The sequence below is a fragment of the Eleginops maclovinus genome, chromosome 1 (assembly GCF_036324505.1).
Source record: "Eleginops maclovinus isolate JMC-PN-2008 ecotype Puerto Natales chromosome 1, JC_Emac_rtc_rv5, whole genome shotgun sequence".
Classification (NCBI taxonomy): Eukaryota; Metazoa; Chordata; class Actinopteri; order Perciformes; family Eleginopidae; genus Eleginops; species Eleginops maclovinus.
In genome coordinates, this window is record NC_086349.1 from 23,151,611 (window position 1) to 23,165,689 (window position 14,079).

Consider the following 14,079-nt stretch of genomic DNA (forward strand, 5'->3'; position numbering starts at 1 on the left):
TTGACCTGAACACAGCGTTAGATGTTAAAGGGGCTCTTCATTATGTAACACTTGTGCTTCTATTGGCTAGTGCTCCAACACATTGTGCTGGCGGGACGTCTGTAAGCGGTTGACCAATCACGACTGAGCCGGCCAGCTAAACCAATCAGAGGAATGGTTGTAAAAGGTGTTGCATAAACCAAAAAGTTGACCTGCTGTTGGAGCTGGAGTATGTCAGAGGATCCAATCCTTAAGATTAATCATCTGAGGACTGAGTGTACCTCATTTCCACTGGCGTAAAGTATACCCCCGCAGCCCCCGCGAGGCGGGGGGGCCCCGGCCCCCCTCATATGAGAACGGGCCCCCTACCTCTATACCCCAAAGCGGCCGCCGACAGCATGTTAGATTTCTACTAGAGCGGCCGCGGCCGGCCGCAATTTTGAAAGACACTACAATGTAGTGTCTTTTTACTGGGGCCCCCCACTTGGCGGTGGGGGGCCCCAGTCTAAGTACCTGCAGGGGGGCCCCAAGTGCTTGTGTTACGCCAGTGCTCATTTCTTAAATCATTCTGACTTTTAACTCAATGAAGTAGGAACACACTGAACTTACCACGTATTTCTTGCAGGACATCTTGATCCCACTTGGATGACTTGAATAAATTCAATGTTATAATTGGCTGAACTGAAGACTCAATCAGTGCTGAGGCGTTCAATCACAGATGTAGTGAAGTGCCTATCTTGAGACAGTGAAGAAATTAACTGAACTTGACACATTGCCATGTTTAACAGATACTTGATTTAAAAAAAAGTAGATAAAACTCATTGCATTACGTAAACCTTTATTGATGATCAAACATGAAAAGGAACAAGGTCTGTATAGTGCAAGTCAACGAGGCGAGACATGATCACACAAGTAAAGAGACGCTACAACCAGATTTAAAGAATTTGGTTGAACCGTGAAACTTTGTAAACTGAGTAAACAATAAGTGACTTTAATACCCTGAAGTGTCTCATTAATGTCTTTGCACTGTCTAGCATAATTAGCATTTAAGTCTCTATTCAACCTTGCAGAAGGAGAACAACGTTTTTCTTCACATCATCGATGGCTCCAAAACAAGATACATGACAACATCTGAACATAAAACAGTCTCCAGCAGTTATGTGATTTAATAGTTAACCCTGTTTAGTGATTTTACATCGTTTTTTCCTAGCATCACTGGCTGCAGAAAGCTGAAACAAGACAGAAACCTGCCGTTTGCATCTTTACAGGAATGTAGTTTAGGGCTGCTGATGTTATGATGGACAAACACAGATGTGGGAAAGGTTTTATAGATTAGGATTATACAATATAATGTTTATAATTCTGGTAATGTGTGTGGAAACCAGCTCACTGACATAATACAACATACTACAGTATTTCTCATTCACGTGCACAGATTGCTGAGGTCTGTATCACAAATCCAGTTCAACCCAGTCTAGCAGAATAGCCGTTTTTTGCTTATCTATTTATGAGTGAATTATTCAACAAGATTGAGTCTGTTTTCAGGTATTTGAGAGGACTAACGTGTTAAATACAAGGTTGAAATGTACCCCTTTTGCTAGTAGTTGGTTGGTTTGGGGCTAGCTTTACGTTTGAAATCAAAATAAATCTGTGGCTGTGACAAAAACTGCAATTCATTTATTAAACCGAGTGTGGCGTCAAAGTAAGAACTGTTTTATTTGTCTAGTACGTGGATTATGTGTACATGAGATAGTCCTGGGTGTAGACTAGGTTAGAAAACTTTTCTGAGTTTAAAATGCAAGTTTACTGGACATAACCGACCGTAAACACACCCCGAACACGGGAGCTCACATATAGGCCATGGTGTGGTAAACCGATTTAATTTAAGTATTTAATCATTTAAAATAAAACCTGAAAGTAACTCATTCACAGTTAATGTTTGTTTACATCTGCAATGACGAATTGTCGCTAAACTGTAGGTTGAACGAAGCCGATAGGAGTCGTGTGACGCAGAAAAAAGTATTGCTCGAGGCTTTGGTGTTGGTCGAGTTGCATTCTGGGAAATGTAGTCTGAAGGTTTTACGGGGAGAAGAGTGCTATAATAACATTTAAATTAAGTATCTCCAGGTAAACTGCACACATTTTAATCATGTAATCTGTGAATATGCACCAAAGTGAGTTGAAATATTTAAGTTGTGTTTCAACAAAAGTGCAAAACCCAAAGATTTTTACATTTATTTTTGTCAAAATACTTATTGATTCATTTCTCAGATCTATAATTATGAGTAAGGCCTTTCTAAATAGGGTCGGTATTTTCCACATGACATTTTATAGACTAAACAATCAAGAAAATGTTTAAACTGAACATTAAATAATGAAAATGATTGTGGCAGCCCTATGCTTGAGCATGGGTTACCATAGTGATCTAACACAGCTTAAAGTGATTCAGCATAAAAACAGAGTCTCTGATGTGATCTGTCTTTGTGTTTACAAACCTCTGGTGCTGTTGATGATGTGCAGACACACAAACACAAACATGCAGTAACCACAAATCATCTTCATCCACAACAAGAAAATCATCCAGCCGTTAATTCTTCATCATATAATGTCATTACACACGGGAAATCATCTTCTGACTACTAAAGCAAGAAATTCATTTGGGAGGATCTTTTCTTGTAAACTTAACAGTAATATATTAGTATAACTTTATGGTTAGAAAAAGGGAAGAGGAAAAGTGAGACAGGAAATAATCCTTTGCATGCACTGAGGACAAATGTTAAAATACAAAATATCACATTACAGTATGATGCAATCCGACAGCCAGAGCTGATTATATTTAATGATTCTAAAGCTAAATTAACCGTAGGGATATATTTTATGGCTGATGATTGCAGGGTTGCATCAGACTGCAATGTATGTAAGAGTTGTTCCAGTTTTGTCTACTCACTGTGTGACTTAAACGTGTCCTCAGCCTCCCCGAAGTGCAAAAACAAAACACATTCCCTGAACTTTTTTGCGTAAAAGATTTAAATGTGTATTCTGCAGATGCCCTTGAGGAAAACATACCTGACATGTTGTTTTTTTTTAAATGTAGTCCTTGTTCAATTAGAAACCGGTAACAGCATCTTAATGTGAAACCTGCAATGATCCTCCTACAGTCAGCTCATATAAAATGTGCGTTGATGCATTTGTGAAATATTGCAACAGATCCTAGGTTTCACTTCCAGCAAAGCATCGGGAGGCAGCAGGTCCCTGAACGCTCACAGGAGGGCAGCCTCACCCAGAGAGAGAGAGGTGGAGAAAGAGAAAGAGAAAGGGGGAGAGAGGGGATAGTCTATTCCCTGAAACTGAGCTCTGACTCGGCACAACTGTTGGCCTGGCTCTGCTTTGCTTTGGGTCGTGACAAAGGAAATAAACAGAGCTCATGAGAGGGATTTAACAGCTCAGTGTTCGGACACACTGCATGCAGAGGGAGGTTAGACGTGAGGGAGATAGCAGTACAGATTGCATAGAATAAATCGTTAAATATATATATTTTCTTTCAGGTGCAGCATGCTGTAACCTACACAGCTTATGTTTGAGTTCTCTGCTACTGTACAACCAGGTGTATGGTCCGGCTGTGTTTCTTTGATGAGGCAATGAACAGGTGTTATAAATAAAAGCAGAGACAGTGCCGGTGTGTTTTCAGTGTTCGCAGCATGCTAAGCTACCGTGTGTGAGCTCTGCAGTGCAGCCAGCTGTTTGCAAAGCATCACAGCGTCCAGTGTGGCTCAGCTCATCCGCTGAGGGGGTGCAGGTCCACCTTGACCTTCTCCCCGCTGCTCAGCATCCCCACGGTGGGGAACAAACCCCCGGGAGGAACCCTCATCTCCCTGCGGCCCATCAGCTTCCCGTTCCTGGTGAAGAACACCTGCAGCACCACAGGGGGGCGACAGCGAGTTAAAAACACACTGATCCAAAAACACATACATCTATTATTTTTTTGTTTAAAATGATTTTGAATGCTCTGTTATTCATTTATTATTATTATTATTATTATTATTATTATTATTATTATTATTATTATTATTATTATTATTATTATGAGTAGATGTACTTTATTGATCCCAAATAGTTTATTTTTGTTACAGTAGCATGTAAAAACAACAGTAAATGTACACGTATATCAATAGAAAGATAGAAAGACATATATCCACAGAGCACACAATATAAAAATATACAGAATAAGTTAGAACATGTTTAAGCAGTCTAACCTACTACTACCTATTATTTAGATCATTGTTTTAAAATACATTTCTTATGATTTGTAATGTGATAATTCTACTCTCTATTTGACTTTTTTAAAATTTCATTAAAACTAATATGTTTGTTTTGTTTTGTACATTTTAGATTTCTTTTTGTGGGTGGGTTATAAACAAATACACGCTCAACTCTCTATTTTTGTACTCTGCTTCGAAACGGCTTGAAAATCTGCTATTTGTTGAAGAAAAAGGAAAATAAAATAATAAAAGTCGAAAATATGTTTATATATAGTTTATTCTTATTGGTGAATCATGTAATCATTATTTTATCTGTACTGACTTATCTATATTATGATTATGATTATTATTATTAATGTTTTGGATGTGATTTACTTTATTAGTACTGTGAGTGTTTTTTGTACAATATGTTTTTATTGTTCTGTATTTTGCATTTTTCTAATAAACGAAATGCAAAGCTGCTATATTGTTAATGAAAAATAAAATGTAATCCAATAATCCGCTGATGGAGCTCTGGAATAATTACTCATTAAATGCCTTTTGATGATGACTGATGATAGACTTCCCTTGAGAGCACCAATGTGCCGGTGTAAGCGGAATTATGTGCAATGAGGAAATATTGTGAAACAAATAAGTGGCAGTGTAATGTCTGTATTCTTTAGGAGGAAGAAAGTCAATGTTTACAGAACATGTCTCTACTAAAAGAGAGTGATCAAACATTATCCAGCTGTTCAAAAGAACATCAACAAGCTTTTCAGCGCGCGGAGCGCTGTGGAGTCACTTATCAAACATTTACTGTACCACCCACTCGCGAAAGAGAAAAGGCTTAACTGCTATTGACTCACAGATGAAGGGTGAACTGCAACATGCTTCATTAGTTTGATCACCCCCCCCCCCCCCCCCACCGTGCAGCAATGCATTGAGAGTAATCTGTCACACTGAATAAGTATGGACGAAGCCTGTTTTATTTCATTCTCACCCTGTTATAGTTTTATTACAGCATGCACTCACTCACCCGCTCCCCTCTGGCTTTGACTTGCACAACTGTGTGGGTGAGTCGAGACAAAGTGGAAACCGCAGAATTTAAAACAATAACAAACAAACAACAGCTGGAGCGTGAAGCAGTCAGCGATTAGAGAGTAGAGAGGTTTCCTGGAAGGTTGTAACAGCTAGGGGTAGATTGGAATATTAACAAACAGCGAACAGGAGTGTTGCTCCAGAAATTAAAAGTTATCTCTGTGATGCAAAAACACTGAGCTTGTGTTGTGAAAAACACTTTAAACATCAACAATAATATACAATATGTTGAATAGAGTCTTGATCTATTTAGACCGTAGACTATTTATATGAGGGATATGACTCTGTTGCAAACTGAGGACACCATGTTCCAGTTAACAAGCAAAACATTAATGACATTAAAACACTTTAATGAATAACATTAAGTGTTGGTTAGCGATGACTTAGAGAAATGCAGATTTTGTTGTATTCAAAGAGTCTATGCATTGTTTGGTGGGAAAATAATGGTGTATTTTAAGAGTTTGAGCAGAAATGATATGACAGTAAAAAAGCCTAATGTGGTTTTCATATTTAACGATTGGTTTTCTTTGTGGGAATTTTATTGATGGACAAAATGTCATATTTTTGAGGTATCTTTAGTCTTGATTAAGAGAGACTCTTTCACAGCTAAAGGTGTGAATACTGAACTTTTCAAGACAACAAAACAAAAATGTAAAGTTAGTGTTATCAATTTAAAGCTCTTCAATTTAAATTTAATGAATATGTTACATATTTATATTTTATTTCAACTAGCAGGTATATAGTACATTATTTTGTAGTATTTTTCCAATTTTTATTCTACTTTTTTGCTATTATTTTTTATTTCATTTTGCATGGTTGTGTTATGCACCCCACACAGAAATCCTTGTACGAGAAAACCTGCTCGGCAATAAACAGCTTCCTGTTTTAGATTTACAGCTTGTTATGCTGCCCCCTAGTGGCCACATGAACCTACGTGACTGCGGGTTTATACTACTTCCTGTTTGAAATCATAAAACGCTGAGGAATCTATAACATTCAAAGTTTATGTATGTTCAACAATGGTTAGCACAGCTGTGTGGTGTTTTTTTTCCCTCACCGTGACCTTCCTGCCCTCCTGTCCCTGCTCTACCTCTTCCCCGTCTTCCTCTTCCTCCTCTTCGTCATCGAGGTACAGAACGTTCTGGACTCCTGCCCGAGCCGGACGGACCTCCAGCCGATCCCAGTCGTCCACGTCACCTGAGGACAGCACAGAGCTCAGTGGGGAAAATGGCTACAGATCACAGCAGAGTTTAGAATAAAAAAAAAAAATAGGAAAGGAAACTTCAAAAAGAAAAGTAAGACAGCTAAATAATAACAAAACGACATTCTGTTAGGGCTGCACAACTGGGAAAAAGACCCAATGGTGATTATTCAAAGTGATAACGCAATTGGGATATGCTTGGCGTTGTTGAGGGAATTATCTTTTTGAAACATTTTTAAGCATTAGCATTAGAAAACATATTCAAATGTGATTTAAAAAAAAAAAGGATCTGTCCCAAACTAGGGTTTTTATTAAGGCCCTAAAATACCATTTGCAGGCCGGGACTTCTCTCTGGCTTGTTATTACTTAATTTACATGGTTTTGTCTTACCAAATATTGGAGCTACTGCGATTTCTTGCACTAGTCCATATTGGGATTTTGATCCAATTTCAATTAATTGTGCAGTCATTAAGTCTGCATGTGTCCCATAGCAGACTGTACCTGTTTAACTGCACCTTAACCGTCAAAATGTATTATAATCAAACTCTGTAGACTCATCGACGTTAAAAAGTTTGACTTATTTGAAGCTAATGTACTTACAGGATTCTTGCTGTTCTATTTTTGCATCATCGTGGTTGATTTTAAAAGTCGCTTTGAATAAAAAGCATCAGCTAAATGAGATGTTTTGTCTTCATAAAGTAAGATGACATTAGTTGCTCTCTGAATTGTTATTACCGGACTGGTGGTTCGAGCAGGAAAGCCTAGATGAGCCTTACATGGAAAGCGGTGGGTGGATGAATATTTCCCGGTTAAGTGCTTGTTCTGTTTTCTGTGCGGGGGATCTTGGTTTGCATCCAGTTTCTTTCCCTAATGCAATACCATTAAGACTCCTTTAAGACCGAATGTTGTCTTACTCGAAACCACAGTAAGCAATTTAAAGAGCGAAACCTCCCACGGCCGATTGTAATGAGTGACAGTTTAATCGCAGCACCTAAACCCTCTGCCCTCACCTTCTCCGTCCAGGATGTAGTCTCGTGGGAACATGATGCCACAGCCCATAATGTCACCTTTAAAGCAGCGAGGACCGAAAGCGTCTCCGACCCCGCTGCCGTGGAAGATCTTGCCGTCATCTGTCAGGGGAGAAAGAAACGTTACATTTTAGTGACAGTCCACAGCTGTTTCATTTTATATTGAGCATTCTTGTGGTTCATGTCCTTAATACTGTAGATAAGTACAAAGACTTGCCTTTTATTGTTACTTTAGTTAACTTTCTTCCACCTTTAACGTTTTTAAGATTTGAATGCCTGTTCATTTTGCTGCTGCAACAAAATAATTACCCAAGGAAGTACCTATCCATCTTTTTAGTAATCCCTTGCAAAGATTCAAAGGCTTTGTTGTCGGGCATTACAGTGTCGATGTTGGCAATGAAAATCCTACTTTTTGTCCCAGTTATTGCAGGAACAAGTAACATTATATACAATGCAATGAATTGTTATTTGACTACACTACTTTACCACATCTGTAGTTTTATTAAATCAAGATGTCTAAGAATTTAAAAGAACTGCAGAACAAAATAGTCAATTTCAAGAAAATAATCAAGAAACTCTTTTGAAAATCATTTGCAATTTCTCAAGTTACAACATTTCCCGGTTCAAGCCTCACAGAGCATTTGCTGCCTTGTTGACAAATTAGTTAATCTGTTATAATGTTGCACAACAAACATTTGATAAAATACAACAATAGTGACCAGTAACCAAATCATATTAAGACTACTATTAGGAAGTAAAATGGAAAAACGAAATATATGATTATTTATTGGATAAAATGAATGCAGCCTGAGCATCTAACTGATAGAAAATGGATGAAAGGATGATGTATTTGCATCTTGTCTTAAATATTTCAGACTCAATCCGACAGTTTTATTGAATCATATTATTATAAAATGTATGTTTTTTGCTGAATTCCTCACCTGCCTAGCTGCTGCTGTAGTATTGATGCTACAGGTCTGATGGAGCTGTTTGAAAGATAAACCCCCCCACTGAACTTTAGTTTGCAGGCGTTTGAAATAACAAATATCTCCTGACAAACTCTAATTAGACCGCTGACATTTGAAAACCAACATTACCGCCTACTGCTGACAACAAAATGTATTTAAGTCTTTTGGAAATAAAATGTAAGACTTATCTTTTAAGGCCTTCTTATTGGGAAACGGCAGAAGTCTTGAAAACTCTGAAAAAGCCTTGAAATCAGACGCCCTGTGTAAGGTCATCTCTGTCCATGTGTCCCGATGCTGAACCTAACTTTACGTGGGCTTTGCTGCGTCTTGTAATGCGTTTACCACAGCGTGCGAGATGTGTACATACAGTGCTAACATACAGGACATCCTGATATTCCTGTCGGATCATAATGTGCAAAGAAGGTGAAAGCAGCGGTCGTAAAAACAAAAAGAAACTTAAAAACAACCAAAGGAAATCATCAAATCAACACATATTACAGTTGCGACAGACAACAATGGAAAAAAACGGGCAAAAGAAAAACATTGTGGAGGTAGCCTGCAGACGAGCTCTCCCCAAGCGAAGCGCCGCGGCTGCTGCTGGTAAATATTTATGGAGTTGTCATGGGACCCGTCCCCGGCTCAGGATACTGTTTAAACAATCTCTATCTGAGCACCGGCAGGGAGACGGAGACACTGTATCATTACGGCTCCCATGCGGGCCCTTGTCACAACACCACACTCTAGGCAAACCGTGGAGCCACGCCGGCACAGGCGCAGCGCTGCTAAAAATAGCCGGACAGGGCGTCTTTGGAGAGTGACAAGGGGCCGGAGCTGGACCTGAGTCGGGGGGTAGGAGTCCAGGTTTGGGCCTAAGGATGGACTTGGTTCACTGGGACAGGAAAGGAAGGAGAAGCCTGGCGGAGCGTCAAGTAGTTCAAAGGGATGTTCGCTGGAGGTTTAAAAATCTGACGCACTTTTATATTCCAGGATTCAACTCAACTACCTGAACAATTATAGGATTGTTGTAACTATCATAGTTTCTTTTTTGTGTGCGTCTTTCATTACTTGGGAATTATGAAGGCTGAAACAAATAGGAGCTGGATTGATTTGTTGGTCCAAAGTTGACAAACAATATAAAAGTGAAATTTGGTTTTCTGCATTTACAAATAACCCTTCTTTTTGGGGTTTACCCTTTCCTGTAGTGTGTTGTATAGGTCTATGTGCATGTAAATGGTCTACAAAGGATAAAACTCCCTTCAGACAGAGTTTCTCCTCCACACACCCATTATCAGTGCCCAGGAATTGAACTGCCAACTTGTAGTGCCAGTCAACACTCTTACATGGTCCAATTCTTAAAACAGCGACCATATGTTTCCCAAAATAAATCTTAAGAATTTGGCTACTGCCGCTGTCTTCATCTTCAAGCAGAAAATAACATGATCTGTTGCTTTTCTCCAGTTTGCTTTGGTTCTTGTTAGTGGTTGGAAATTGAATTACAGGAAGCCAGGTCAAATAAGCGCTTGGCTGTGTTCAAACTTTGTGTTGGAAACCTGAGTGTTTAAAATTAGCGCAGAGGTGTTGACCAAGGTTTGGCTCAGAGGCTGTTGATGGAGCAGAACACCTGTGATGGTGTTAATGCGAAAGTCAGGCTCATAAGCTGAGGAAGTTGTTGGTAAAGCTAACACTGTAAGCTAGTCCGGCCGCCAACAGGTGCTGGATGTGAGACTGATCCCAGCAGCAACCAGGAGGTGAAAACTGGAGCCGAGTTCAGAGTCTGGAGAGGGCCGAGACCAGCTGAGAAAAGTAAAACCAGACTTCTTCTTGTGAGTCTGGAAAAGACCGATCTTTCTTGCCATGGGACAACAATGACAAATTAAAAACAAATTCTTTCATGATTTCACCCACATGTTCCTAAGAATTTAATATAAATTCCCTTTGCAGCTGCCACTGGAGTTTATCAAAAAGCGTTGAGCTGTTGATAGATTTTGTACAATTTACGTCCGATTATTGGACCAGCATGTCCTAAGCGTGTATATACATTATTAAAGGTTGAAAAAACTCTGGTTAGACCTTCATCGCTGGGAAAAGAGTGCAGTGTTAGGAGGCAGTACAAGCTATGGTAAAGTTTCAGTCTTTTGTTTTAGATCCAGGCTTTATGGTGGTTTTACGATAGCTGACCATGTTTCCTGCTGCTTTTCATCGTCTTTTGGTAACAATCTGAAATCTGTTTCCTGGATTCTGTTGACATTTAAAGAAAAGTAAATTGATCATCAATAAAAAAAATGTTTTAGTTTTAGCTCCCAGTTGGTCTGTAAAAACGGCGGTTGACCACGAAACTGATTGTATAGAGACGACGTACACATGTTCAGTGAGGGATATATTTCTCCCACGAAACGTAATCAGAAAAGAATTAGCAAGACTTTAATTTCCCAATCCGTGGAGCAACATGTGCTTCTTCTGCAGTAGTGGTGCTGCTGCTCCTGGAGGCGAGGCGAAACGGTCCAAGGTCTCCAGTTCCTAGTTCTTTAACGTGCTGCAAATTACTTAGAGTTATCGTACATAGGTCTCAAGTGTAATCCATCGCCTATAGATTTTTCCTTCATTGTAAAAAACCCAAAAACTCAGTCAACAACAGAAATACTTCGTAAATGGGGCCTATGGCAGGAATAACCTAATACGTTCTGGAGTGGATCCAATTCAGTGGGCGCCGACACACATATTTCTTTCCACTTTCGTTAACTGTGCAAGACAATGGGACGTGGCCATGATATACTGTAGTTACCTTAGATGTGCGGTGACCCCCGCAGTATGGGCATATGATCTGGGTACATTTCAGATTTTCATGCCTAATGTACCTTGTCTTTTTGTATCTTAATGTTAAAAGAGACTTTATCATCCAAATCCATTTCTATCCCATTGGGTAAGAAGGTAATATAACCCCCCCAACAAAACATGTTGGTGTTGAATAATTGTTTTTGCAGAACCTGAGCTGGAATCAGATTAGACCCGTCACAGAAGTTAGACTGAGCCCCTTTATGTGAGGCTGGCCTGCTCCTGAGTGATGGAGGGTTGTTGTGGTGGTGGTGGAGCACAGCCTTTAACTGCGGGTGTTGAGTCCAAGCACGTGTAACTCACTGATGCAGGGTTTGGAGGGGGTGACAGGGTTAATGAGGCTTGCTGAGGAGCACTCACTGGTTGGATGGCTGGTTGCTCCTGATAGGGTCCACAGGGGCCCGCAGAGCCCCATGCCCCATTAACTTGCGGAGACAAGCGGAGCCAACGCACAGGATGAAGGTCCACGCCGGGCCGGAGCCCAACAAAAACACACGCGGTAACACCAGCTCAGGCCAAAGAACTCTCAAACTATACAAAGGAGCAGCGATATGGTTGGCAGGCTTTTGTGTATATAACTGGAATATATCTGGAGCAAAATCACAACCTTTAAAGTCAATAACACACATCACATGTGATCCAGGTCAACACTGGTCGCGTGCCCATTACAACGCACCATAAATCAGGAGCGACAGAAATAGAGCTAAGTAGCCATACTGTACATGCAGAGTATAATAAGAAAAGAAGGAATGTTACATTGAATCATTATAAAATGTGTATTCGCCTCCAGGCTGCATAATATAGCTTACATACATCTTTCTACAGCCACTGTTTTTCTTTAAAGCTGGTGGTAAAAACATTACAAACACACACGGAGCCCTAAGGACCAGCGTGTGGTTTGATAAAAATAAAACAATGAGTTCAAACTAAGTCCAGCACAGAATATCCTGGCATGTTCCCCACTAGGTACTGAGGTGAAATGCAAAACCCGCTGATAATAGTTAATAAACACAGGTGACCGTGTCTCAGAAACACCTCTTCACTGCATTCTTGGCTCGCAAAGAGCATGACAACCAGGGCAAGAAAGTAATTCCCTCTTTAAGCAATTTCTGCTGCGGTTATATGACCCAGTGCATACAATTCTGTGTATACATTAAGTTTTTGTCAATGTGCCAAAGAGCGTCTGCGTGCAATTCTTGAGGTCCCTGAGCTGCTCGGTGAAAATCAGCACGGAGGAGCGAGGGGAGACGTGAAGAAGAGGCCCTGGCTGTTGACTTTAAGTAGCTGGATCACGGCCTGCACCTTAACCCAAGCATGGGAAGGCAAACCTCATACGCACTGCGCGGGAAGCCACATACATCATTTAAGTCTCTAACAAATAAGATTAATGGGAGCTGTGCTGGGGCGTGCAGATTACTGCGGCCTCCGACGCACAGCAGCCAAACCAGGCTGACCGCAGCGCTGGACCTCTGGGACCGAGCGGCCCCGTCAGTCACTCAGCGATGAGATATCGTCCGCAGACCACGGTACGACGCGCAGCATCAACTGTTATTATTATTAATACACCCTAAGTATAAATGGAATCTGCAAAGGGATACGGGGATTTCATCTTGTGACTTCTTTGAGCCATTCCTCAAACTGTAAACCTCGCACATTCCTGAGAGCAGTTTACACATTACTGTATAATGCTACCTCTTTAAAAGTGCTCAGCTCAACCACTGCTAATGTTGATGTACTGCACATATTAAGTCACTTGTCAGATTCTTCAACTCATTAGTCCTGTAGTAATTTGGGGGATTTGTCTTTCTTGGAAAACTTTATTTACTTGTGTTAAAGTATTCAAACTGCACTACTCTTCCACTTCTAAATTCTGATGTACTACTGACTGTCGTGTTCTTATTGTACTTACTTCATTATATATAAATATCTTAAGCACCTTTCTTTTTTAAAAACTGTGTAGCCCTTCCACTTTAAAATTCTGATAATGCACATATTTAAGTAATTTCTGCATAGCTTATCCTCTTTTAAATCTGATATACTGTACCTATTTTCCTTTATTCTTCTCCTATTCTTATTCCAGGATCTCTCAGATTATTTAGATTTCTTGTAAACTTTTTTTTAAGGTTTTGAATTATTATTTTTTTTGCAAAAAGTTTGATATTTGCTCATTTTTTTTACAACTTAATTCCACTTACTGAGTTTACGTACGCATAATTAAACAGTAAAGCAAATTCCTTGTACGTATGAACCTACTTGATTCCGATTGTGATTTAGGACTTTTAAATAAATACATTTAAGTATAATTGGAATTTGCAAAAAAAATGTGCTTTGGAAGCTGATTTGAAAGTATGGGGAAATGTTTAAACCTTTCTCTAAAAATAAGAATCGTAAATAATAATTTCCTGCTGGAAAACCGTAAAACAGAAAGTGACATAATTGGCGTGTGAATCGCCTGGAATCCCCTGTGTGAGAGAACAACAATGGGATGCTTCAGACCAAAACAATGCTGATAAAACCAGCTCTGGTCTCACAAGGAATAAGAAGATCGTGAATGTGACAGTGGATAGGAGATAAAAAGCCGGTTACCTACTGTAGCTTGTACGATGTAATAACAAACACCTACCTGGTTGCTGCTAATCTCATATCACGGCAGCAGCATGATGGCTAATCTCTCAGCGGTGATAGTGGGGGGTGCTGAGGACAGAAATGGGATCTGTGGGGGTCTTATGCAGATG

The 14,079-nt window shown here is 39.9% G+C and overlaps 1 protein-coding gene across 1 annotated transcript in view; it reads right to left on the bottom strand.

Moving 5' to 3' along the window:
* Positions 1-800: 800 nt before the first annotated feature.
* The window catches only part of spryd3 (SPRY domain containing 3), a 48,313-nt gene continuing 35,034 nt past the window's right edge, over positions 801-14,079 (bottom strand). The window contains exons 9-11 of the mRNA XM_063895027.1: positions 7,527-7,646; positions 6,373-6,512; positions 801-3,889 (exon numbers count right to left, since the gene is read on the bottom strand). Of these exons, the coding sequence (XP_063751097.1) occupies positions 3,755-3,889; positions 6,373-6,512; positions 7,527-7,646 (395 nt within the window). The 3' untranslated portion in view covers positions 801-3,754. The remainder of the gene's footprint in view (positions 3,890-6,372; positions 6,513-7,526; positions 7,647-14,079) is intronic.